Raw genomic sequence first — 27,010 nt, forward strand, 5'->3', positions numbered from 1 at the left:
TTGTTTGGATGAAAACACAGGAATTCAGGTAAGCCAAACCAAACAGCTTAGCCAAGATGATTCAGCTTAATAGGTAAGACTCGGGCAGGCAAATGGGGGAAAAAGGAAAGTAGAAAAATACCCCCACCAACTCTGCTATTCCTTTGACAATCCAGCCCCCTTTCGCCAAAAAAAATCAACAGGAAATGTTAACTGAAATATAGATGAGATGATGTAGAGTAGGAAGAGTAAAGGATGAAAAAGAGAGACTTGGAGATAAATTAAATTACATGTTGTCTATGCAACCTGATTTCTGATCATTTTAGAAAGAGAATTTGAACATGAAGAGGTTTGAACAGACTTTAAAAGGAACAGAGGGGACATAAGAGAGTGAAATTGTCCATTTAAGCATGTTTTTCCCCCAGTCCGTATTGCTCATCTGAAAACAAGAAGTAGAGCAGGTCAGGAAAGGGGTTATGGTTAACACTGCAAGATGAGAGATAAGCAGCCAGGCAGTTAGAAGCCAAAGCATTTTATCTAGAAGAGCAGGTCTGGCCTTGTTTCCATCTTGATAAGAATTAGATTGGAGAGCTTGTTTGTCTATAGACTAGGATGGGGTGACCGAGCTGAAGAAAGGGGACAGGGAAGGTGAGGGGCTTAGTTATGGAGTTGTGGCAAACCACTAATGTAGTGATAAATCCCTCGTGTGTGTTAAATATCCACCTGAACTTTGAAATTGTTAGACTTGACTGTTTAGATAACATGGCTGTGTTTCTTTCAAATATGGAGACAGATATCTAGAGAGTTTAGGTGACCTGGAAAGGCTTATTATCTTGGGCTAAAATTTTAACACAGTGACTAACTGGTTTGGGTCACTGACTCAAAACTTGAAGCAAGTTACATCTGAACTTAACTCCTCTTTAAATGCTACCTTGAACTTATATTCTGAAGCACACTATATTCTGAGTTTCTTTTTAAAGTTGTTTTCATTTCACTTCAAGTCCTTTTTTTAAAAAACAAATTACAGTTATAGGAACTTCTACTTTCATACTGCTCTAATTTGATGATATAACTGGTTCAGACACAATTTAAAAAAAATATAATTATGAAGGCCCTGGCTGGGTAGTTCCATTGGTTAGAGTGTCATCCCAATATGTCAAGGTTGCAGGTTCCATCTCTGGTCAGGGCACATACAAGAACCAACCAATGAATAAATGAAACAAGCAATCGATGTTTCTCTCTCTCATCAATCAATTAAAAAAACAAAAAATTAAATATAATTATTAAAATTGACGAAGTTCTAAGGTCACCAAGTTTTGTTTTTGGTATTCTTGGATGAGAACCATGGCTGCAGGTTTTTCTGAGATTTTATTATTACTTTTAATATCTCAGTCCAGCATACAAACCAAGAAATCAGAAATTCAAAATTATATAATTTTAAAAAAATAGGCCTTCAAAATTATTTTAGTGGCTAATTGAAATGATTTTAATTGTATTAGCTTTATTGTGCTCATGCCATTAATTGCTTAAGATGAGTTTCCTGACTATGTAAGATGGTTAGCACAGGAGGATGCATTATAGGATGGATATAACTCATAAACCTGTTTAGAATCTATACTCTCTGAGAGATAAAGCAGAATGTTTGTAGCCCAAGTGGTTAGATACAAAGACAAGTTTTTATAAATGACAGGTGGGAAGAAGGATCTTAAAGCAATTTTTCCTTTCTTATCTTAGCTACTTTACAGATGTCTGGCAACTTGGGTCTTATCTTCTCTGGTCCTGAGGCAGTCCCTATATATAATTAGCTCTGGACATTGCCCTGACCACCAGGAACATTGTCCAGAATGCTCTACTAAAGACTTTTTCCTAGAATGCTTACTATTTAAATTTTTTCTTTTAGTTCTTGACCTTGGTGACTCAGTAGAGTTGAGTTGGTAGTCAAGTCTGAGGCTGGAAAAAATTTTGATGATGATAGTAACAGTAGTAGTAATAGTAGCAGTAGTCATACTAACAGGCCTCCTTTATAGGAAGCCTCCCGGGTTGTTGCAGGACTCTGTTAAGCATTTTATATATGCTGTTTCTACATTGGTTATAATATACTCTAGCTACTAAGCCCCTACTCTACTTCCTTTCATAGACAAGATTTACCAAAGAATAATTATCACTTGCTATTCTATATCCTGACCTCTAGCATGCTTTTAATTATTTTTCTTATCTTAAAAATAATTTCTCTCTCTCTCTCTCTCTCTCTCTCTCTCCCTCTCTCTCTCTTTAGCAGGGGTGGGAACTTCTTTTCTGCCAAGGGCCATTTGGATATTTATAATATATGTGAGCCATACAAAACTATCAACTTAAAAATTAGCCTGCTATATTTGGTCAAATTTTTAATTAACTCAGTCCTAATGCCTTGGCAGGGCCAGACCAAATGATCCCCACCCTTGTTCTAGAGAGTCATTCCATTCATCTGGTTTATAACTTTTTTCTAATGAAAATCTGTTACTACCTTTCCATAATGTTAAATAGTTAAGTACACAATTTTTCTTGGTTGCATGCTATCACAAGGCATGAATGCATAAGTTGTTTTAATCAATCTTACCACTGAATATTGATTATTTTTGTCTGTATTTCACAAATTCTCAATATAAATACTTTATAGCATTAGCTCACTTAATTCTTATAAAACATAATTAGACTATCATAACATTATTGATAATAGTAAATTGCTTTACTATTTTACAGCTAAAGAAACTGAGGCACAGAAAGGTTAAGTACCTTGCTTAAGGTCACAGAGCTAGTAAATGGCAGATTGCAACTCAGGTTGTCTCTGGAGTGAGTGCTCTTAGCTACTGAGATATGGTTGCTATCATAAGCAACGCTGCCATGAATGTCCCCATTTCTCCTTTTTCCTTAGAAAAATCCCTGGGATGAAAATGCTGGCTTTTGAAATGCCTTGGCAATTGACCATCAAAGCAATGATACTTTTCTTTCCCACAAGTTGTATATTTCCAGGCCATCGAGCAGGGGTGGGAATGCCCAGCCTGGGGGCCATATCAGGCCTGAGAACTCATTTGGTCTGGCCTTGCCAAGGCATTAGGGGTGAGTTAATTAAATGTTTGACCAAATATAGCAGGCTGATTTTTAAGTTGATAATTCTGTATGGCCTGTGAATGATGTTATAAATATCTAAATGGCCCTTGGCAGAAGAAAGGTTCCCCACCCCTGCCATAGGCAATACTGGGTGTTAAAATTTAAAATTAAATTTCATGCTGTTTTAACTTGTATTTCTTATTCACAGTCCTCTTAACCTAGTGGACTTTTTCAGCCATCTTCCTTGCAACCATGGAAGCAGAAATGACTTGAGTATGCCAGAGCATTTGGTACTTTTGATCACTTCCTTCTCATGCTTCCCAACTCTCTCCTGCTTCAGTGGGATTCACGCTGACCTCTTGCCTTCTAACTTGTATTGCACTGATACCTCTCTCTGACCTCCTTTTTAATTTTAGTGTTTCTTAGCTCTCCACTTGTTTCTCCTCTCATGTTACAGTCTCCTCTATTCCCATGACTTGAACTATTTAAATGCTAATGCCTCAAAAACTATCCCCTCCTAGACACCTCCCCTAAATTCTAGACTTATATATGTAACTATTAGACATCTTCACCAGGGATATTCTCCAGGCTTTTAAAAATAGAAAACGTTAAAAATGGAACTCACTGTTTCCCCTAAATGTGCTCATTTTATATTTACCACCATAATTTGATTTTACCATCATATACAACCTAACAACTAAGGTAAGATGCATTCTAGACTTGGATGCAGTAAAGGGTGATGATGAATACTAATGACTGTGAATCAGGTAAATCTAGGTTTGAACCTTACCTATGAACCTTAAAATGTGGATGAGCTTGGGAAAGTTTCTTGAACTCTCTAATCTCCAGTTTCATTGTTGACAAAATGGGGGTGAAAATACCTGCTTTGCAAGGTTGTTGAGAAGAGTAAAGGGGATGATGTAGTGTTCTTATTGCAGTTCCTGATATTCTCAAAGCATTTGATGCAGAGGATTTCTAGTTTGGGAGATCATGTCTCATCCCTTATCTCAATCAGTTTCTGAATCCTGTTGCTTCTTAACTCTGCAGCATCACCCCAAAGTCCTTTCTCTCTTTACCATCCCTACTGATCATGCCTAATTAGGGTCCAGCCATCTCTGCTTCCATGGTTGCAATTTTCTCTAACTTCATGATCCTCAGCTTTTTCCCCTGACATCATCAGGAGGGATGATGTTCACATGTGAGTCACTCCCTCAGGCATAGTCAATGTTAAGTAAAATTCTAGAGCAGTGGTTCTCAACCTTGGCTGCACATTAGAATCACCTGGGAATCTTTTTAAAATCCTGATTTCTGGGCCTCATCCTCCGGAAATTCTGTTTCTTTGTTATAGGGTGAGGCCACAAGATTAGTAACAAAGAAACAGAATTTCCGGAGGATGAGGCCCAGAAATCAGGATTTTAAAAAGATTCCCAGGTGATTCTAATATGCAGCCAAGGTTGAGAGCCATTGTTCTAGAGGTTTATTGTTGAAAGTATCACATATGTCCCCTTTTCCCCCCCATTGACCTCTCCCAGCCTGCCCCTGCCCCAGGCTTTCACCGTCCTATTGTCTGGGTTATGTATCTATGCATACAAGTTCATTGGTTGAATTCTTCCTACCCATTCACCCTCCTCTGCCTTTCCTCTGAGGTTTGACAGTCTGTTTGGTGCTTCTATGTCTTTGGTTCAAATAACAAAAACTCCAATATATTTAAACACACAATTGTTCACTTTTTTTTTTAAATGTATGGCTATGGCCTTAAATTTGGAGATGGGTTCACTGAAGATCCATCAGTCTTTCTTTACCATAATGCACTGTGTGTAAATTCTAGTTTCACTTTATTTAAAGTGGAATGAAAACTAAAAAAAAATTGCAAACCAATCTGTATGTAGAATTTTCTGGATTTTATTAAGAAATTTTTTCTGGGAAATTTCTGATAGCTCCTATATGTAATTCTGATAGAAACATTTTTAAAGATTCTCCTTTACTAAGTCTTTCTAAAATATTTAACTTAATTTTCAAAGAAACAACTCTTTCATTTTATACTCTATTTTATTAAATTATGTAAGCCATATTTAATTATTATATGGTTATAGTAATAAGTTAACTGTCATAAGTTTGGGCATAAACACAACTAATTCTTGGCAAGCATGCAACTCACCCAGTGAGAGGAGAAGTGTGTAGGCTTACTGAAGTGTAGCCTACTGGCTGTGAGGTTTCACTGAGCTCTGAATATTTCTATCTTTCTTTCTTTCAGTTAATCTTCACCAGAAAATATTTTTTTCCATTGATTTTTTTTTTTTTTTTTTTTAGAGAGAGGGTACAAGAGAAGGAGGGAGAAGGGGGAGAGAGAAAAAACATCATCAATGTGAGAGAGACACATTGATTGGTTGCCTGCCTCCTGTCTGGGGCTGGGGATGAACCTGTAACCCAGGTATGTGCCCCTGACTTGGAATCACCCATGAGACCCATTGGTGCTTGGGGCCCGAGCTCTGACCACTTACTACACTGGCCAGGGCTGAGCTCTGAATAGTAATCAGTTTGTTTTGCAGAGGAAATCGGTAGTATTGGTTAATTTGCCGTTAGTTAAGTGGAGAACTGTCACGGGTATTCTGTTAACTTTGTTCTCTCTCTTCCACATTGAAGACAGAAGAAGCATGCATGTCTTAAAAAAGGACCATCTCTCTTTTTATTCACCACTGCATTCTCCACCATGTGTTAGGCACACAATAAATATTTGCTGAAGGACTGAACATATTATTAAATATGTAGACAGTCTACCCCTCCTACTCTGCTCTTCCTCCATGACAACTTTAGTGTCAACTGCTATAAACAGCCTGACTCTCCTGAGGGATCTCTCCATCCTCCAAAGGAAAATGCTTAACTTCCCTTTTTCTGCCGCACTGTACTCTACAGCTGCTCCCAGTATACCACTTTAAAGTGCTCCTACTAACACTCCTTTCTGTTTCTCTTTAATCCATTGCATATGAATGAATAAAGGCAGGAAATCATTTTTATTTGTATAGTTTGTATTTAACATATGAATGGCACATGCTATTTGTCCAAGGAAATGAATTAATAAATAAATGAATAAATAAAGTAGCTCTTCCATGTAGGTATTCTTGTCACAATGTAGATGAGGAAACTGAGGCCAGTAAGTCTAAGTATCTTAAGTAATATTACACAGCAAATAAATCTTGGGGTCTCCTTGGTCTGTGGACCCAACTATATTATGTCTCCTTCAATCACCTGGTAAGATAAAACCTCTTTGAGTAATGGAACTAAAGCATTTCCTAGCTCCAATCAATTCTTACTTGCCAGCCATTTGTGAATATTAATATTTTCTCTGCTTGATGTTTTATAGACCCAAGTAAACAGCAAGAAGGAAGGGCAGATGAAGAATGCTTAGGAAAAAGGATACAAACCTGAGTAATAAGGAAGAGTCTGTGGTTTGAATTAGAGGAATGAGGAGGCTGAGGTGGGACAGAGATTGTATAAAGCATACCAGACCCAAGTGTATAGATTTGCCCTATGGCAATACTTAACTCGTAGAATGAGAACATTTGTATAAATTACCATGCAATCGTTCCTCTCAGTGGAGGGTACAGTATTTCCCATATGTGGTTTGGGAAGGCTTCCTCAAGTAGATTGGTTCCAAGTGGTATCCCAAATGGTAGGGAAAAATTTAGCACAGTGTTTGCAAAAAGGGATTTAATCTGCAAGCTGAATGGCCAATGATATTGAAGGACCTGACACAAATAAAAAGTAGGTAAATTGTGAGGGTGGGCAGAGTGAAGAAAGAGCCATTGAAATATTGTAGTGAGCAGTGGAGAACCTCCATAGAGTCAAGAGAAGAACAGAACATCTTTTTATGAATGATTTTCCTTACAATCATCTTTGATTTTGTCCAAATAAAACTTATTTATTACACATATTAGTTCTACATAAACTGTACCTCATGCAAATGTGTTTGATCCCAAACTAGTAACTTCATATTTTAGAAAATTCAGACTTAAAAATCAATTTCCCAATTTTTTTAAACATTTCTATAACTGATTTTCTTTCTGCATGCTTAATAATGTAGAGGTTCAACTTTTTAGGTTTCACCACAAATTAATTGTGTTCCATCTGATGAACACCCCCCCAGGATATACTATTATCCTTCCTGCTTATACTCATTTTTAGTTTTGTCTGGCAAAGATATATGTCCCTGTGGTCACTGTATTTAATATCATCTCCATAGCATCATCTCTTTTATTGCTCTTGACTAGTGAAAATTCCCTTAACCTACAAGCAAGATAGGTGAGTGGTCTCTCACTTTACCAGCTCCTGATTCACTTAAATCATTTTACCACAAACTTTCTCCTCCTAAGGCAAAATTGGCTATCTCCACTTACAAATAAAAATACAAAATCATCTGAAAACACTAAATATAACTATTATTTCAATATACTTTTAAAAATCTTCATGTTTGAATACTGGTCTGTCACTTGTTAACTTTGTAGATTTAAGCAAGCGACTATATCTTTTTAAGTCTCTTGTTACCCGTTTTTAGTAAATGGGGTTGACAATGGCAACTGTATCATGTGACTGTTTTGAAGATGACATAAGGAAAACATGGAAATCACCTCAATGACTGTCATATGCTGTTTATGAATATAAAAGGGTAGCAGTGGTCATTATTATATAGTTGATGGATCAAAAATCTGCTACTGAGCCCTTGAAATGTAACTATAAAAACTGAGGTGCACTATAAATATAAAATACAAACTGGATTTCAAAGACTTTATGAAAAATGAAGAAGGTGAAATGTTTCATAAAATATTATATGCTTACATGTTGAAATGATAATAGTTTAGATATACTGGATTAAATAAAATACATTCAAATTAATTTCACTTGTTTAATGTGGCTATTAATTAATTACATTTGTAGCTTGCATTTGTGGCATATATGACATTTCCATTGCTATAATGATAATCTCAAACTCATAAATGGGTTTAATTTTACTTAAAAGTCCTATCCTACCCTTTCTATCTCAGGTGAAATGTCACTCACAATGAACTTTTATTATTATTTACAATATATATATACCTTTAAAATATTTTTGAAACCTTATATTATAAGATATATAGAAGATTATATCTTAGGACTATAGATTTTAAATGATTGATCAATAAACTATAATTTGAAATTCTTCTGATATCATATTTATCAAATGCCTTCCTTATATAGCCTATGAAAATAACATTTAAGATTTACTTGGTCATCATATATATTTATATACCCAATAAATTGTGGCTAACTGAAATCTGCATAATAATAAATGGGAAAACTTGGTTTATTTTATGACAAGGCACGCAGGTTACCAGAAGATCAGTAATAACTTGTGGTTAAAATGTGGTCCCAGGGAAGCCTATGTAAGTAAAAGAGATTGTCTAAAAGCTGTGTCGAGATACAGGGCGGACTATGACTGTACATCCTGCCTCTTTGTGTGACCTTGAGCTTCATCCGACTATGATAAGGCCCCAGTCCTGTCATGTGATTAACCAGTTGTGAAGAAAAAAGGCTCATATAAATAAATTCACAAGAAGATTGTAGTGCAGGCCTCAGTTTCTGTAAAGGTGCTCTCCAATATCCTCTAGCTCAAAATAAGATGATACTACATGGCATATTCAAATGAGTGTAAACAGACACCTACTTTTACATATGTATGCCACAAATTTTTAAAGAATAATTTTAAATATTAGCCTGCCTTATAGATCACAAAGAGTATCAAGAAGCTCTTCAAATGCCCATGAGAGAAGAGACAGAAGACTAAACCACCACCCCCCAGCTCAGCGGCGGTACATGGGGCCTCACCCTCTGGCCAAGCAGTGCTCTCTGGTCTGCTCTCTGTTTCTCTTTCTTAGACACATTCAAATTCAGAGGAACTGAAAATTGAAGTTCATTTCCCTTGAAATCCCTGTCACACAATTTCAACCTAACTTTATAGTTGCCTTTTAAAAACTTCCCAATAAAATTTCCAAAAACTCTTGCAAATACCACCTTTACTATGAGGTCATTCTTGGTCCCTAAACCTTCTCCCACTGCGATCCCCCAGGTTATCTGTACCTTTGTTTTGACCCTTGGTGATGGCTTTTCTTTATAGGCACTTTTATACTTTTATATAGTTTCATTTCTTTTACTGTTGTGTGCTTTCCTTGATAGGATTCTTTTTATACTTTACACTTTACCCACTGTATATGAGTGTGTGTATATATATTTTTTAAATAAAACGTAAGTTTATATCCCTCTCCTGATATTAAGCCAGTGTCTCCAATTTTCTATCAGACATCTCCACTTGAATGCCATACTGGTATTTCACACTCAACATGTTCAATATATTCCTCATCTCTGTACCCTTCAAATCTATTTCGCCCCTGAGGTAAATGGCAGCATCATACATCTACTTTTCCAACTCAGAAACTAGGATATTACCCTTATATATCCCTCTCCCTTACTATCTATCTACAATCAATCAACAGTCCAGAATATTCTACCTTTTAAATACCTTTGGAATCTAACCACTTCTCTCCATTTCCAGACCCACTACCATAGAAAGATTCACCCTTGTCTTTTTCCTGTATTTACCGAAGCAGCTTCTACCTCCAGTCTGCATCCCATCAAATTAATTCCATAGTACTTAGCAAAGTGGCTGCATGTACTAGGCATTGTTGTCCCTTAAATTATGGATTATTTTACCAGTGAATACTGGCACAGGAACCAACCATATAGAAAGCGATAGTATGGAAAGTGGACCAATTTTTAATTTTGGAAACTAAATAATCTGTACATTCTATCCTCTTAAAGTCTCATCCTATAGGCTAATTCTGTAGACATTTGCTTAAACTTCTCCAAGGATACAAAGTGGCATTGCCAAGAATCCCAGAATAAATTAATGTTCACTGGGCCAGAATCCTAGAATGAAAATGTGAATATGTTGTTTCATACTTGTTTTTTTATTCTTCTAGTATTATTTGCCAAGTAATTTCTCCAGGGCCCTTAATAGAAAACACAAATATACATGTTCAACCTTCAAATGATAACAATTTACTCCACTTAGCTAGACAGAATCAGGCTTAAATTTAGGTTTTAAATTGTGTATGTTCTTTCATAACTAAATCTTCTAAAACTCTCTTTAATATTATTCAATAAAATGATCAACGATATTTTTCAGGCTCAGACTCATATGTCGGCTTATTTTACTTGCTGTGTCATAAATTAGGTGTTACTGCATATAAATCAGACCTGCTTTGTGCATTGTGATAAATGGGGTGGGATAAGTCATTCATTCATACTGTCATTCAGACAGCCAGTGATGTAGCTGTCCTTGTTGTCCAAATTAGTTGTATTATGGAGTTCTGCCATAATAGCTGGACAAATGGGATGAATTCAGATCTCATAGAATAAAACAGAAGCTAAAGCTCTCTTCTCTTCCCAGACTATTGCATTTATACTTTACATGGTCTCAAATAGTGAAAATAAGTCTAACTGTAAAATAAGAAAAGTAGCCCTAACCGATTTGGCTCAGTGGATAGAGCATCGGCCTGCGGACTCAAGGGTCCCAGGTTCAATTCCAGTCAAGGGCATGTACCTTGGTTGCGAGCACATCCCCAGTGGGAGGTGTGCAGGAGGCAGCTGATCGACGTTTCTAACTCTCTATCCCTCTCCCTTCCTCTCTGTAAAAAATCAATAAAACATATTTAAAAAAAAATAAGAAAAGTAGAAAAAGTTTTTGCTTCTGAAAAATACAAGGGATATTTATAACTCCACATCCAGGGAACTAAAGAACAAATAGCAGATAAACAGGAACCAGAGACTACAGATTTAAAATGTAGTAAGTGATGACATTGTATTAGTTGCACGTTAACCCTGTGCTGGTGTAGGTCATACTCACTGTCCAATAGCAGGTTGACTGACCGCCATTGCTGACATGTGATGGCTTCAGTGCGCTGAGTTTCCACGGGGCACTAAGATTGCCCAGAGCTACTTATATATAAACTTCTCTGTGGTGACTCATAATTGTAGTTGGGTTATACACACATTGGAAACATGGCTGGCAAAGCCTACTGATATTAATGAGCCATATATCACAGAAAGGAAAACACATACCCCTCATTATGTTGGTCACTTTTGCTGCCTATATTTTTGAATTGGTCTGATTGCGCCTTGTTTTCTGAGTCTGATACAAGAGTATAACATAACTAATCCCAAGCATATTGCAACCAAAGAATTTGTATGCATATATGCATAAGCCATGGACACAGACAATAGGGAGGTGAAGGTCTGGTGTGGGGGTAGCGGGCATGTTAGAAGGGGTCAATGGGAGAAAAAGGGGGACATCTGTAATACTTTTAACAATAAAGATTTTTTTTTTTTTTAAAAAAAAACACATACTTCCTCTTAAAAAAAAAGAAACCACAGCATTAAGATAGTTCACATTGATGGAACGATATGTTAGTAAATTTTCACATAGCCCCAAAGTCACCACACCATATCAAGTTCTTTAATGGTAAATTTTCTGTAGGTTAGAAATTGTGAGCCAGGATAAATTACTCTAAGACAGTGATTTTGAACCTTTTTTCATCTCATGGCACTCATAAACTAATTACAAATATGCTGCTGCACACCAAAAATATATTTTTTGCCAATGTAATAAAAAAATGAGGTATAATTTTGATTCATTCATACCAGATGACTATTATTGTGCTGGTTGTTGGCACTTTTTACTTGACAATCTAAGAGAAAGAGGTCAGTGCCCCTGACTAAATAGTCAGGTATTGCATGTTTAAAAATTCTCACCAGTTGAAAATGCTCTAGGAAGAATTCAAAATACATTAGCATAAATGAGCATTTTATTAAAGCTAAGAGATATCATATTGAGTATGATAGCTAGTCTCTCAAGATGATGATTAATATTTTTTAAAAAAGCCAAACACATTTTTATAATTAAGGCAGAACATGTTTTTAAGCATACTATTATTTAAATAGATAACATTGTGTGTCCATTTTAGAGTTTCTATTAAGAGACATTATACCATACAGTTATCTTTGTTTCAAAAGAATTAGGCCATGACCCACTTCATATCTCAAAGACCCAGGAAAGCTACTAGAATTCTTCTTGGCGAATGAAGTGATGTTGTCCCTCCCCCCAGGACTGAAGCAGAGCTGTTCCATGCTCATTATGTGATCAAGTGACCACGGTTCTTAGCTATAATCAGACTTGTCAAAACATTGAAGAAGAAAGCAGAAGACTCTGGCAGCCTGGAAAATGCATCAGCAGTACAGTATAGCCAAACTACCTTTTGTTAGGATGACTACAAAGTGATTTGGCTAAGAGTTTGGAAAAACATGAGTCATTTGCTGTCCCACTTTTTCTTTTTTTCCCTTGACTGTTATCAAATGATAGTAATATCTATGCATGTTGCAATCTGATGTAAATAAATAAATAAATAAATAAATAAATAAATAAATAATAAATAAAACAGTGAAGGAAGGTGGGGCAGGGTTACAAAGAATAGACTGTGTGAAGGCCAAAATACCAGGTTACTTACATTGTTGAAGTAAGACAAGGAGAATATGATGGCGGGCGTAACTACAGCAACCATCCCTGAAGACTGGGGGAACTTGTCAGGTCAAAGCCAAGAAATTCCAAATAGTTGTACATGTCTCAGTCCTAAGGGTAGACGACATGAGGTCAGAGTTTATTATAAACATATCACTTCACAGTGGATAGAGTTGGGACTGTGGGTGAAACTTGAAAATGCCCTTATGATATAGAAATAACAGGAAAAAGGTAAGTTCGTCCTGGTTTAAGCACCTAAGAAGAATAAGTGTACTGTCCAGGCCGCTCACTGAATTTGGGAGATATAATAAAATGACAACTTATCATTGTGAACATTTGGGATATCATGTTCAGAGCTTCCAGTACTGATAACTTCATATTACTCATGATGAGTCAGCTCAAGGTTTTTAAATAGAAAAGGATCAGAAAACAAAGTATAAACCCTGAAAATTACATTCTGCAGTAAGAAAAGAAATGAGTATGGGAATACAGATAAAGTGTTTTAGAAATGGGTAAAGTATTCCATCAATTCTGAAGGAAATATTTTGAATAATCTGAAGTCCACACTTATTTAAATCAAGTATAAAAAAAGGAGTCTTTAGAAGATCTCGTTAGAATAACTTATCTATTTCTTAAAATTTCTGTAGAAAAACTTTAATTCCAGGTGATTTTTGCCCTGCTACTTAATGTTATATTTCTCATCCTTCCTGATTATGTAAATTAGTTTGTTGATTTGGGATCATTCTGCTTAAAGATTAGAATAAGCAAAACATTACTTATAAGTTATGTCTCTGAAACATTATTTTTTGTTATCCGCTGCTTTATAATGTTTGCTGTCTCAGTGTGTTCAGCTACTATAACAAAATACCACAGGCTAGGCAGCTTGTAAACAACAGGAATTTATTTCTCACAGTTCTGGAGTCTGGAAGTCCAAGATCAAGAGGCCATCAGGGTCATGTTCTGGTGAAGGTCCTCTTGCTGGTTCATACTAGTAGCTGCTGTCTTCTCCCTGTCAAAGGTGGAGGGAACCAGGCAGCTCTGTGGGGTCTGTTTTATAAAGGCGTTAATCCCATTTATGAGGGCTCCATGCTCACAACCTACGCACCACCGAAGGCCCCGCCACCCAAGATCATCACATAGGCATTCAGATTCCGACACGTGAATTTGGGTGTGGGGGATACAAACATTCAGACAAGAGATTTGCTGTTCCCCTGTAATAATGTGGCGTGTCAATCAAATGCTGAATACACGCCTTTAGACAATAAAACACTGGGCTAAGCATATTTGGAATTAGATTCTAGTCCTAGCCTTTTCGCTTACTTGTGGTGTTCCTGAACAAAATCACAACCAGCCTGAACCTGTTTCCTTATCAATAAAATAAAGTATCAGATATGCTACACATCCCATGAGAATTTGAGAGTGAATTAGATAAAGCCAGTAACAATTGTGCTGACTTGTAAAGTACCTGTGAAAAAGGGCAGAGTTGAAACTCACATTTATGTTTTGGTTGCATTAAATTACTTGTATTGAAAGAGACTGGATTTCAAATTAGTCCATCGGAATTGTGACAGGGTGAAGAAGAACAGATAGCAAGTGGTACAACAGGTATGTAGAAAAGGGGAGGGGGAGGAGTAAAAAGGTTGATGTGGACACAGATGAGGAAGGGGTGAGAAAGGAGATGGAAAGAGATGAGTTACATGATATGAGAAAAAAAAAAAAAGAAGGAAAAATAGGGAAGAAAAGAAGGCCACTCATTCTGAGACTGGGATATTTCACTTCCAAGATATGGACCCACTTTTACTGCTCAAGTAGCCAACCACCCTAGGCCCTCTTCCCTATTTTTGAATGGGGGATGTTAGAGTTGGAAACTTCTCCACATTTACAAGAGCTATCTTGGCCATAGCCTTTTAAGTTTTTAAATCTACCAACCCAGGGCACTGACATCCTATGAACTTTATTCCCATTCCCTCTTAGTTAAATTCTCCTACTCCACCATCAAGGCATTCCATGAAGCACTCCCAGTGCACACAGCTGAATATGGTCCCAGTCTACATTAGTTAAGGTAAAAGGTAACACTGAAGGACTCTTTAGTTATAAGCTTATCTAGGACCCAGGAGAGCCCAACACACACACCCTTACCTTACTTCCTTTTTAACCCTCCATTCTTCCTGAAGCACTTAAAAATCTTGCTGCTTTGCATATGCTTCATTTGGTCAGATGATCAGAGTCCTACAGCTCTTTTAAGGGATTTTAGATTAGAACAACTGAACACCAATATGGGCAGAATCTGTTTTTACTGTTTGTTTTTAAAATATTTTTATTGATTTCAGAGAGGAAGGGAGAAGGAGCAAGAGATAGAAACATCAATAATGAGAGAATTAATCGGCTGCCTCCTGCATCCCCCCAAAATGGGGATGGAGCTGGCAACCTGGGCATGTGCTCCAACTGGGAATCTAACCATGACCTCCTGGTTCAGAGGTCGATGTTCAACCACTGAGCCATGCCGGCAGGGCTGTTTTTCTATTTTGAGGGATCTGTCCTGTGCCTGACAAAATTTTAAGTTAGAGGCAGCTGGTCTGATCCAAGAATATTCTAGGACAATAGAGCAATATTAAGGACAACAAGAAAAAAGCTAATGTTTCCTTTTCTCAGACTGGGCATATTTTTACTAAGATCTCCCCCTACTTTTGCCCATTTTTTTTTGTGTGTGGATTATGGACACTTTATCTTCTTTGTTAATTCCTCCTATCTCCCTTAGGCTTGTTTATGGAAGAACTGTCCATGCCCTCCTCAGTTTTGTGTCCAATAGGAGAAAACAGCAACATTAAGTTTCATCTGTTGTATCCTAATTTGTACTTTAGTGAGAAGTTAAAAAATCATACTGGGAACTATTAGTAGGGATATTAACAAAACATGAGGTTTTGTTGGACTTTTAATGGGTCCATCTTAGAAACCCCTATAGTAAGAGGTAGAGTTGCTAAAATATTGAATTGCCTTCACCAGATGTCTCACACACCAAGGACAGCCCTGTGACTTGAGCACATTGATAAAAAGTCTATCATATCAAGATTTCAATTATCCCATTTATCTGACCCTACTGCAATAGAAAAGTCAAGAACATATGGCAAGTTTTTTTTAACAACTTTATTTTGCTCTTGTCAATATTATAAACCAAGAAAATTTGATAAATATTTCTTGCTGATCTTGAAAAGATCCCTCATAAACTTAATACTAGAGAGTAATTTATTAAGCTCATCTTTTTTTTTGTTCTTGTTAGTTCGTTTGCAGTTTTCCCCCACATGTTAATATTTTGAATTAAAGATGGTCAGTGAAGTAAAATTTCACTTGAATTTGTAGTATTTTTATTCTGTGTAGCTTGTAGAAGTGAAATTATTGAAAAATGTGATAAAGATCCAAGAAATTCTGTGAATACTTATTGATGAAGAAAAATCCTAACAGCTCTCTCAAATGTGATGGTAGACTTACGTAAAATTGGCATGGGATAAGCAAATAGCTAAAGCTAAAGGAAGTGAGTTTGCAAATCCTAAGTGCCCTTTTACAAACTTCTCATGTTAAAACAAACTTCCTTTGTAAAATCTGAATATCATGACTTGCATAATTGTAGTATAACGAAGCAGAACAGACAACCACCTTTTTGCCAGTGCGATTCAACAATCTCTGTAACTTACACTTTAATCTTGGTGCGAACCTAAGAAATGCTGGTTTCTAATATGGATAGTGAACGTTACGTGGACTGCTTGTGTAATTCACTGTGTACTTTGGAGCAAGTCACAACTATCTTCCCTCAGGTCTCACTTTTTTCTTCTATAAGTAAGGGATGGACCTGTTAGATTTGTTTAAGGGTAAAATAAGATATAAACTTTCTGAAGAGGTGAGAGATGTCATCCTTAACAAATCATGGAACCAACAACTGAACACCCAGATGGGCAGAACCACTTGGTTCTCTGCTGTGGTGGGCTGCATAGTAATGATGGGGGCTGCTGAGACCACACGTATCCAAATCTCTGAGTCAGGCAACATGACACACACACACACAATGGCCATGATAACACCAACAAGCCAGATGCCAGTGAACATTTTAATCTTCTGCATATGCAAGATGTTTGTGAATAGAATTTTCACCAGAAAGTTTTTATAGCAAACTTTTATGTCAGAAGTTTATTTTATTGGTAAAATATTAAATAATATACAGAATTAAAAACTGCACTTACACTTCTGAGAAGAAATAAATCTTGGACAAATTATATGCTTGTTCCTGAGATTCCCTAAATTTATTCCAGTAGCTGTGCACTCAGACAGTACAAACCTTTATAATATAATCCTTTTCACAAAGTATTACAAAGTTTCTGCAGCTTTTTAGTGGTACACACATACAGACACACACTCACACATGCATATACAACACTCATACACATATACACGGTACCCACATACATGTGCAGAACATGTATGTGTGTGCATTAAAAACAAAGAAAATACAAGTCCCATAATTTAATCTGCAGTGATGTCGGAGGTCTCCAAATTGGTGTGTAGCAGAGTGCCTTGTCACACCGCTGCAAAGCCTGTCTCAGTATTTCCATAGTAAACCTCATTTTCTGAGGTATGGTAATTGAGCCTTAAAAAAACTACATTACACTGAGCAAACCTGACATACAAGGTCTGGAATTTCAATTTTACATATATATTTATATATATTTCTTTTTTAAACAATAGCTTTATTTTCCCAAATTATTAGTTTGAAAAAAAATGAGGTTTACTGGTTTGACCTATTTTTATTTGTATTTTTTTTGCCTCTACAACTCAAAATATCCTAGAAACTGTCAAGCAATTAGTTTTTAAAGTAGTCTAATTACCTTTGGTATTGTTAAAGAAAAAAAATCTAAAATGGCCAAGACATATACTGTACAAATGCAGTAACTGCCTTTAAGAGAAATGCCAAAGAAATGTCATCTTTTAACAAAATATGTATTTACATTACAGCAGTTTCACTACAGGGACACCGGTATAAAAAAAGAAAACCAACAAATGGCATATAAATATGTATGATACGAAAAATACTTCTCACTTAAATTTGTATGAAAACAGGAGTGCTCCAAATATTTCTTAAAAATTTTCTCCAATAAGTGATAGGCAAGTGTTTAAAATGGAGCGAAGTGCTTTGCTTTCATTTTAAAGTTCATTTTCAAAAGGAGAAAATCGAAATAAAAAATATTAGGTTTTTAATTTAAAACATCAAGCAAGGGCCTAAGAAGAAAGTTCAGTCAACTTGAGGACACACTTCTCAGGCAAAAGAGTTCTAATTTCAATGGGAATTTAGCCTAAATTACGTGCCATGAGATTAGATCGATGGTTTGTACATTCTCTGATTTTTTTTGACTGAGGAGTGTTTTTCTCTTGGCTTTTTGTGTCCTTTGACTAACATACCATGGTTTTCAAGGGTTTCTTTTTTCATTAACTAAAGAAAGAATAGTTCAGAAAACAAACAAAAAAATAACCATAGTTTTTAAGACTTTAAGGAAAGTATTGCACTTGTACAGAAAGAAAAGAAAAATATCTTTTAAACTAAAAGCAGAAGCAATCATCCTAGAATTGCAAATAACACATGGTCTAAAAGGTCCGACTAGTAAGAGCAAATGTGGAGCCTGGTGTGTCCCCTCTAAACCTGGAATAACATTAGAGTACTGTTAAAGCATTTTCTCCCAACTGGGAAAGAGTTAAGACTTTTGCTTTAAATTTTTAACATCTTCCTAAATATTTGCAAAAAATTGTTTCACCTCTCATAATACACACTTTCGAAGAAAAACCAAATTAGAAACACAAAATTCAACAAAAAAGGAAGGCAAACATACTATATGATGATTACGTAATCTCTGAAGTCATATTTTAGGTATCCAATATTTGAAAGGGAAAGTAACACAAAGATTATATATCTTACCATTTTTATCCCAACTACTTTTTTTAAAATATAAAACTACACTTGAGTATAAAAATATGTCAGCAGATTATACAGCCAACAGAAATCACGCACAAAAAAATTAAGACTTAAGAGACCCATGAATTAGAAATAGGATTTGAGCTAATCTTCAAACTAGTAGGGGGAAAAGAAAAGAGAGGCAGAGACACCCAAAGACAATGATGGAAGCGATATGGACAGAGAGGAAAAAGGTCGAAGGACAGCAGACAAAATTTAAGAAGAGACAACAAAAAGAATTTGTTACACGGGAAGGGGACATGATTTATGTTCAAAATCTGAGGGTGCTTGGCAGTCATTTTTTTTTTAATCACAGTTTCAGAAATGGAACTACTTAAAAAAAATAAACACAAAAGAATAAAACAATAACAACAAAAAACCCAGAGTCCTTCCCTTATTACAGTGTATTCAATGTTTTAAATTCATTTCCAGTAAATTAAATTAAGTAGAATCCTGATAAGTGCATAGAAGGGGATTCAGTGACCTCCACCCATCAGAGAAGCTTTTCTTACTGGGTGTCACTTGAGGTAATTTGAAGGCCCAATTGACCGCAAACTGGCTTGTCTGTACCCATATGAAGTTATATGCCATACTTTCCGTGGTTTAGCAGAGGGCCCCTACATTTTATATTTTATTCACAATAAAAAGGACATCATAGAAAACTAGTCATTCACATACTATTCTCTGTATGGGATAAAGGTTATTTCACAACACATTTATACAGAAAATATACAAATGCAATGTTATGGGAGAAAACCCCCATAAACAGAATTAAGAACTTATTTCTAAGAGTGCATGTGAAAAATATCCACAGACTTACAGTACAGCAAGAAAAAACTAAAAAGCCAGAAATAGAATGTTACATGAAAACCTTATGGAAATTTCAAAATTTTAGGTTTCTGCAAAAAATGTAAAAATAGTTAAGGTGTCATTATTTGGCCTAGCAATACACCATGAGAAAAGAAACACTAGCATATCACAGCTTCTTGGTCATATGACATTTGCTTTGTATAACAAGCAGCTTATTATTACTATTTTTATTATTTTTTAAAAGCTGTCATATCCTCGCATTTCTTGCAAGTAATACACAACCATGGTAGGAAACCATTTGAGATTATGCTTTGGAGAATAGCAGTGTGATCTGACTGTTCAGTTTTGTTTTGTTCAAGGAGAATTAATTATCTGCTTCTTTACATTATTTCATTAAACATTAACAGATTAGAAGACTGAGGTTCTAAGACTACCACAATGCTAGTCCTTAGATGAAATTCCAAACAATACTCTGTTTTATTGAGCAAAAATCCCACTAATAATGCCTTGCATGATATCAGAACTTATTTTTTTCCTTCAAAACAAAACAAAACAAAACAAAACACATACCATAATGCAATTCACAGCTAAAACTTCCATCTACCTTATATTTTACTAGCATAGCCTTGTTATGGCATTCAGAAATACTATTTAACTAAAAAGACAAAATCTGGTTTCAAAATTTTCTTTGACTTTGCACAGATGAGCTGAAAGTCTCTGTATTGAAAATTCTTCTAAGAGTGTTGCCCTAAAAACATGAAGATAAATTATATAGTGCTCAATTTTAAGTGATTTTTAAAAATACATAGTAAAAGTGTTGTAGAGGTACAACAGCTAATCAACACTCTCTCAATGCATTTTAAAAAGGCACCAATATAAAAAATTTTTTAAGTATTTGATACATTAAATTAAGGATCTTAAGAGACCAGTTACTGTATATTTTAATTATTTTGCAGAAACTGGAGGTTTAAAAACATTTCTAAGATAACTTTCCTATATACAAACTATAATTTCTCCGCCACTCTTTTTTTCCTGTGCATTTGGGGAATTCCTGTTTTAGAATAGTCTTAATAAAATAGTATTTGCTACAATAATATATCGAATGTAAGTAAAGATGATCACAAATGTAACATCCCTTTTTGTAAAAATGAACAATTTAAAGTTGAAAAATAACACAGCCAGTACCTTATAATCTAAGTTCTGTCTTGAAACTAAGGTCATACAGATTTTTGTTTGTATTTTTGCAGCCTTTTCTTTTTCTACTTTAATGAATGATTTTGGAGATAAAATGAATTAACAGTGGAAAAGAAATAAACCAATTTTCATTGAAATGCCTTCACTGGTATAAAACTTGTGAAATATTAAAATATCATAAAGACTTTAGGGTGGTTGTGTGAAGTGTACAACACACACAAAACAATACCAAAATCACTAAAATTCTCTTGTTTTTATCCATCTGTCATTTACATAGCAGTTGGGGTGTTGTTTTTTTTCTGTATCTTCCTATCCAAAAGTAATGTGTTTCCTTCTCTTTGGAGATTATATAAAATCAGCTTAAATTCTCTACTTTTTTTGACTGTTTTGATTTCTTCTGAAGTAGATAGCTGCAACTTTCAATAGTTGCCAAATAGTCCTAGCGACACACTAGTAACTTCTTTAATATTTCTTAATACAATCTGGTAAGCAGAAAGCTCAGGCATTAACAGTAGGTAGCTCTCTATATGCTCTTGCAACACAGCTGACCACTCTAATTGCTTCTTTTTATACATTTTCTTTAAAAGACTGTATGTGTGTATACATAATTGCTTGTATGTATGTAGGAGATACCCTCCACTTTGTAGCCAAAACTAAATCCTGCTCTCTCATTCTCCCATTTTGTCCCTCTATTCTCAACGGAATGTTTCAGCAACTCGAAATCGCTTCTGATCTGCTGATTGGTCACTTCCACTGTTGTAAAAAGCCAGGTTAGAATGGCTTTTTAAGTGATTGACTACCAATAGAGAGAGGCTGCAGATTTCTCCAGCAAGAGTTGGAGAGAAAATTCTGGGCAAAATTAGGGCAATGCAATATGATGAATTTCTGAATTTTTGCCAACATGGAAAACACAGAAACTAACCCATTTTTATGCCCCTTAAATACTCTGTATTGTAAAATCTCAGCTGAATAAACTGGGCATAAAACTGTTCTATAAAACTTGACTGATTTGGTGTCTGAGCCCCATACTTATTTTTAGGTGCTACCACCTTGCTTATTTCCTTTAGTGAAGAAGAGGCAAGCAAATATAGCCATCCAGATTTCCCAGAAAGCACCGTGTCCACAGAAATTCTTCCTAACCTACACACTGGAATCGACCTTGTCCTCGTTTGTCCCAGCCACAACCTGAGCCATCTTTACCTCTTTCTGTTCCTCAGATCATGAGGCTAAGAAAGTACAAGCACACACTTGTAGCAAATGCACTTGCATAAGTACCCAGTCCCTTCGATAAAATAGATCCCTAAAAAGATAAAATCAGAAAAGGAGAGTGCATGAGTCCTGTCTCCATGGGGCACTACACAACTCTTTAGATCCTCCCAAATTCAGTTTCATCCCAGGGCAGGTACATCAGTGTTCACACTTTTTTTTTTTTTAATCGGAAGCAGGAAGAAAATTGAGACAATGCCAGCAGAAATTCACACACAGCCAAAGTTATGAACATACTGACTGCCATCCAAATGTTCCTTTAAATTGCGGTGAAACACAAAATCACTAATTTAAATGATTTACCTACCACCGAAAGGCAAAAACAAAATCTCAATTACTTATGATTGGTTAGGGTGGAGGGGGGAGGGTCTCAAAGACATGCGTTAGCTTTGAATGAGCCAATGTACCAAAGCATGCAAGAGAAAATAAAATGACAGTTGACATTCTATTTAAAACATTTCACATCTCTGTTTTGGTGCCTCTCTTAGATTTAAGGAAACAGTTTGGACATTTCTCCAAGAATAATTACAGCAGGGGCTAGTAAAAGAGAGCCGAGTGGGGACCATTTTGCTTGGCTCTGGCTGTCGGTGCTCAGAAGTTGCTTAAATAAGCAGATGGTAAACCAGCAAATGAGCAAAGAGCTGCATCAAGACCAGAGGTGCTTATCTGTCCATTGCTCTCTAGTCTTGCTAATTCTCACACCATTCTGTATTAAGAAACATCATTTCTGCATCCTATTTAATGGGTTTTTTTTTAAGCAGCTATCAGTGACTGCTAACCGAATGTCAGTCTTCATAAATGGTTCTCGGAGGATCCAATCACCAGCAGGCTTGCCCTCTCTGAACACAAGCAGCGAGTTCTGCCTCCAAGTGTGCCCCCAGATGACCTGAAGCAACCTCACCAGGTTGCTTCCCTCGAATTGCTATAGGACTGCAAAGAACAGACAGAGCACCCACACACGTGACATTAAAGTCTGCGCGTGGACTATAGTGACCTGTATTGATTAAAAGAAGAGAAATTCTGTACTAAGGAGCTGAGATGCATTTCTGACAAGGACTTATACAGAGTTGAAAATTTTTGAGACAGAAAAAGTGCTGGACACAGTCACTTTCACTTGGAGGTGCTGTCACATCCTATACTCTAAGAATAAAGCTTTTTGTTTGTAAAAATAAGCTTTCTGTTTGTTTGTTTGATCTATAGTCCAATGTATAAGAGACACAGAAGTTCCCTTTCCCTGCATCAAAAGTGGTAGATGTTATTATTGAAAAAATACTAGAATAAATAGCCCTAGTTCCATAACCTTTGGGGTTTCAAGTTACACATTCAGATCAAATCGGGAATTGCTCCAAGGAGAGTCTGAAAGACACAGCCTATAGTAAGGTATATAAGGTTTGCTGCTGGAAGAGTAAAAGATGAATGGACTATGGACAGAACACTGGGTGGTCACAGCTTGAAAAACACAAGTGAAAAGAGAAATATACCAGAAAAGGGATTTCTGAGTGGGTTTTTTCCCCCTACTGTTAGCCTAATTATATTTTTTCTGCTGACTGGTTAACACTGATTAAATGCTGATAAAGTGACAATCGTAAGCACACTTTTAGCAACATATATGTATACTATGCGGCCATCACATTACAACGTTAAAAGAAAAGTCCCCAAACAAAATTTATGAAAGTAGAGGTCCCTTCTGGAAACTACAGACTGCCTCTTAGCCACTCTTAGACCATATGTTATTCTGAAAACTAGATAAAAATACTATTCATTAAAGGTGTTAAAAGTAAGGCTGCCAGGGTGTCTATAAAATGCCAGTCATCAAAACTATGGAAAAACAGTGCTTAAGTTTAGAAAAATAAGATCCCAGGACCTCGGATGTATTGGAGGTGTCCTTAACTAGCTGTAGTTTAAAAGTTTTGCTATCTGGTACAGTGTAACATACTGTGTTATAAATTCCATAGGGGAAGTAAACATAGAACCCACGACAACAACCCATCCAAGGAGTTATCACTGAAAGTAACAATGTGTTTCTGTTCCATGATCTCTAGAGGAAAAACAAAACAGTTTACAATTTAAAACAATTTTTTTCTTTGAAGCATTAAATTACTTATACCATTTTAAACTGCGAAAGTCCCACCCAGAAAACTAAACTTTCCTGCCTTCAATCACAATCCTGAACATCAGTGGCAAATCAGAATCTCTTAGGTGAATCTATAGGAATCAATCAATTTTTTTCCAAAGCACGATATGCCTTATATCTATGCATGGCAGAAAAGAACTGCTCTTAAAATCCCACAAAACAAGCCAAGTAATCAAGATCCCCTGTCCCTGTCCCTTATGTTTCTTCCTAATTGTAATTAGGCAGAGCAAAGACACTGCGTCCACAAAATAAGAATTAATGACAGTAATAATATTAAAAAAAAAAAAAAGGTATGTCAACATCTTAGGGAAGGTGGGACTGTAAGTGCAGTATTTCTTCATGTGCAGTTTGTTACTTCATAGGGGTCCCCTTTGGAATGAAAAGGCCTAGTGGAATGTGTGCTCCCCTCGAACAATGTGTGATGAAAACTCGTAACGGTCCTGGCTCCTGTAGCCACAGATGTTGCATTCCAGTGGGTCCCGGTAGCCATGGCAACCCATGTGAATGGTGTACATGACATGGTCTAGGAAAAGGACACGGCAGTGCTCACACTTGAAGGCCCTAATCTGTTCTCCTTCTCCATTGAAGACTTTGTAGATGTCCTTCAGAGAGCCCTTGGGGGCCTTGGTGGTATCCAAAGCCTTGACATCCTCCTTCATGTAGGCTGGGCTTTGTTTCCTCTTGGGATTTAAGGCAGGGTTTCCTTGGTAGGACTGGTGGTCATCGTGGCTGCTTTCTGAGTCAGTAGAATCCAGGCAGCTATTGCTGGGGGAGGCCTCTCTTTCCTGGGGTCGACTCTTTGGTCTGATGAGAGAGATGGGGCCATCCATGTTGTTCTCGTGACTGTCGGAGGTTTCCCTGCTAATGGGTCTTTCTATCCTGTTTGGATGATAGACCTGAGAATAAGCTGAGCTCATCACTGGGGCCACCTCAGCGATTGTGCTTGGCGGGTGCTGCATCAGCGGGTGAAGGGCCTCGGCTCCAAGGTAGGTGATTGCATTGTTGATGGCTTGGTCCATCATATGAGACTGCATCAGCTCAGCCTCCTTCTCATACGTTAAGTTCATATCAAAGTGAATGTCTGGGTAGCTGAATCTCATGAGCTTTTCCCCTGAAAGAGGGAGGGGAAAAAAAGCAACAAGGAAAAAAAAGGGACACAATAAAATTAGTGGTTGGGTTAAAAATATAAAAGTACAAAGCTAAGTAATCAAATCCATGTTCCATAATATGGTATATCTTATTCTTTAGACCAAGTATGTAGGCTCTTTAATTCTGCTGAGATTCATAGACACTCTAAACCTGAAAAGGGGAGTAGTAATAAAAATGTCACAAGCCATTTGTATTTGTTCTAATGCCATCCTGAAAATGTGTCCAGCCTGAGAAGTATAATTGAGTGTTTAATCTTATTTTAATTCAATATTAAAATTTCCACTTGTCTAGAGCTCAGCAAATATAGGAGAAAGAAAAAATACCAGGTGAAAATAAGTCAGAGACTATGCTTGTTTTTGCATATTTTAAACATCAGTGACCAAGTCACAAAGATTAAAAAAAAAACACAAAAAAAAAACCCTAGACTGATCTGGTTATAAAATCTGTCAGCTCACTATTGTATAGCGTTAATTTGGTTGATTTAGCTATATATTAAAAAAAAATTTTTTTTGTTAATCCTCACTTGAGAATATTTTTTTCATTGATTTTTAGGGAGAGTGGAAGAGAAAGGGAAAGACAGAGAGAAAAACTGATGTGAGAGAAATGCATCGATTGGTTGCCTCCTTTATGAGCCCTGACCAGGGCCCAGGCCAGGTAAAGACCTGCAACCAAGGTACATGCCCTTGACCAGAATTGAACTCGGGACCCTTTGGTCTGCAGGCCAATGCTCTATCCACTGAGCCAAACTGGCTAGGGTGTGAGATCACTTATTCATATATTTATTGTGACACCAATTTGTAAAGCTGTGAGATTTTCCCCCAAAGTACTAGCAGTTATGTAGATATGGCTTCACTAGACAGTGTGGTTTTACCAGGAGGAGGAGATAGAAGAACAACACATCAGGAGAGTCAAGAATATTGGCAAAAGAGTAGAAAAAGCGATGAGCCATGGAATTGAATTTGGATAAGAGAAGAGACTAACATATATGCAGAAAGCTCAGGGGTCACTGGCTGAGAGGGCTTGGCATGGTCAAAGAACAGTACTGAACTGAGGGACATAGTGAAAAGGAATTTACATTAAGTGTGGAATGATGAAATCTTCATTTCAGATATGGAAACAGTTAGTAGGCAATTGCTATCTATTACTACTAAGGCAGAATCCAAATAGAGAAAAAAAAGCCCATCAAATTCCTAATAAAAATCTGAAGTCATTTCTTTAGAATCAAAATGTAAATTAAAAAACCTGTCCCTCTTTTCTAAGGAATGTAATAAAATCAAATTGAGACTAGCATTTCTAAGTCATAAAAAAGAGAAAATGTTTTAAAAAGCAGAGCTAAATAAATTCAGAAGACAGAAAAAATAGTAACATATTTCATATTTTCCCAACTACACTAGTGTAGTTGAGATATAGGCTTTTAATGGACATCCATCAAATTAGTCAATTTTAAAAATAGATGAACTTCCATTTAAATAAAGAGAAAGATACAGAAAAGAAAGTCCCTGAGGGCCCATGGCAGGCCTCTGAATATACTCTCAAGGGCTTCACATTGACCTACTATGAACCGTGGTCCTTAGGACCACCCTCAGCCTTCTCTCAATAAGCTTTGTCATTAATCTCTCCAGCTTCTTTAAGGCGATATTTTGGTGATTTGTTAGTTCTTTAGTTTTAGAGTGAAAGGAAACCTTCTCTGTTCTTATTGGAGTCACAGAATTTTATTACCCTTTCCTCCCTGAAATAACCAAGATTTTCTGCCAATCACCATTCAACTCACATAAGATATTCCACAATGATTTTT

General features: G+C 36.3%; 1 protein-coding gene across 5 annotated transcripts in view; it reads right to left on the reverse strand.

Annotated features, from left to right (window-relative positions):
• Window positions 1-15,842: 15,842 nt before the first annotated feature.
• The window catches only part of IKZF2 (IKAROS family zinc finger 2), a 147,577-nt gene continuing 136,409 nt past the window's right edge, over window positions 15,843-27,010 (reverse strand). For all 5 annotated transcript variants that reach the window (XM_070422063.1, XM_070422062.1, XM_070422060.1 and 2 more), the window contains one exon: window positions 15,843-25,177. In XM_070422063.1, coding sequence (XP_070278164.1) covers window positions 24,453-25,177 — 725 coding nt within the window. In that variant the 3' untranslated portion in view covers window positions 15,843-24,452. The remainder of the gene's footprint in view (window positions 25,178-27,010) is intronic.

The sequence above is a fragment of the Myotis yumanensis genome, unplaced genomic scaffold (genome assembly GCF_028538775.1).
Source record: "Myotis yumanensis isolate MYYU_CA2020_CCGP unplaced genomic scaffold, mMyoYum1.0.hap1 SCAF_8, whole genome shotgun sequence".
Taxonomy (NCBI): Eukaryota; Metazoa; Chordata; class Mammalia; order Chiroptera; family Vespertilionidae; genus Myotis; species Myotis yumanensis.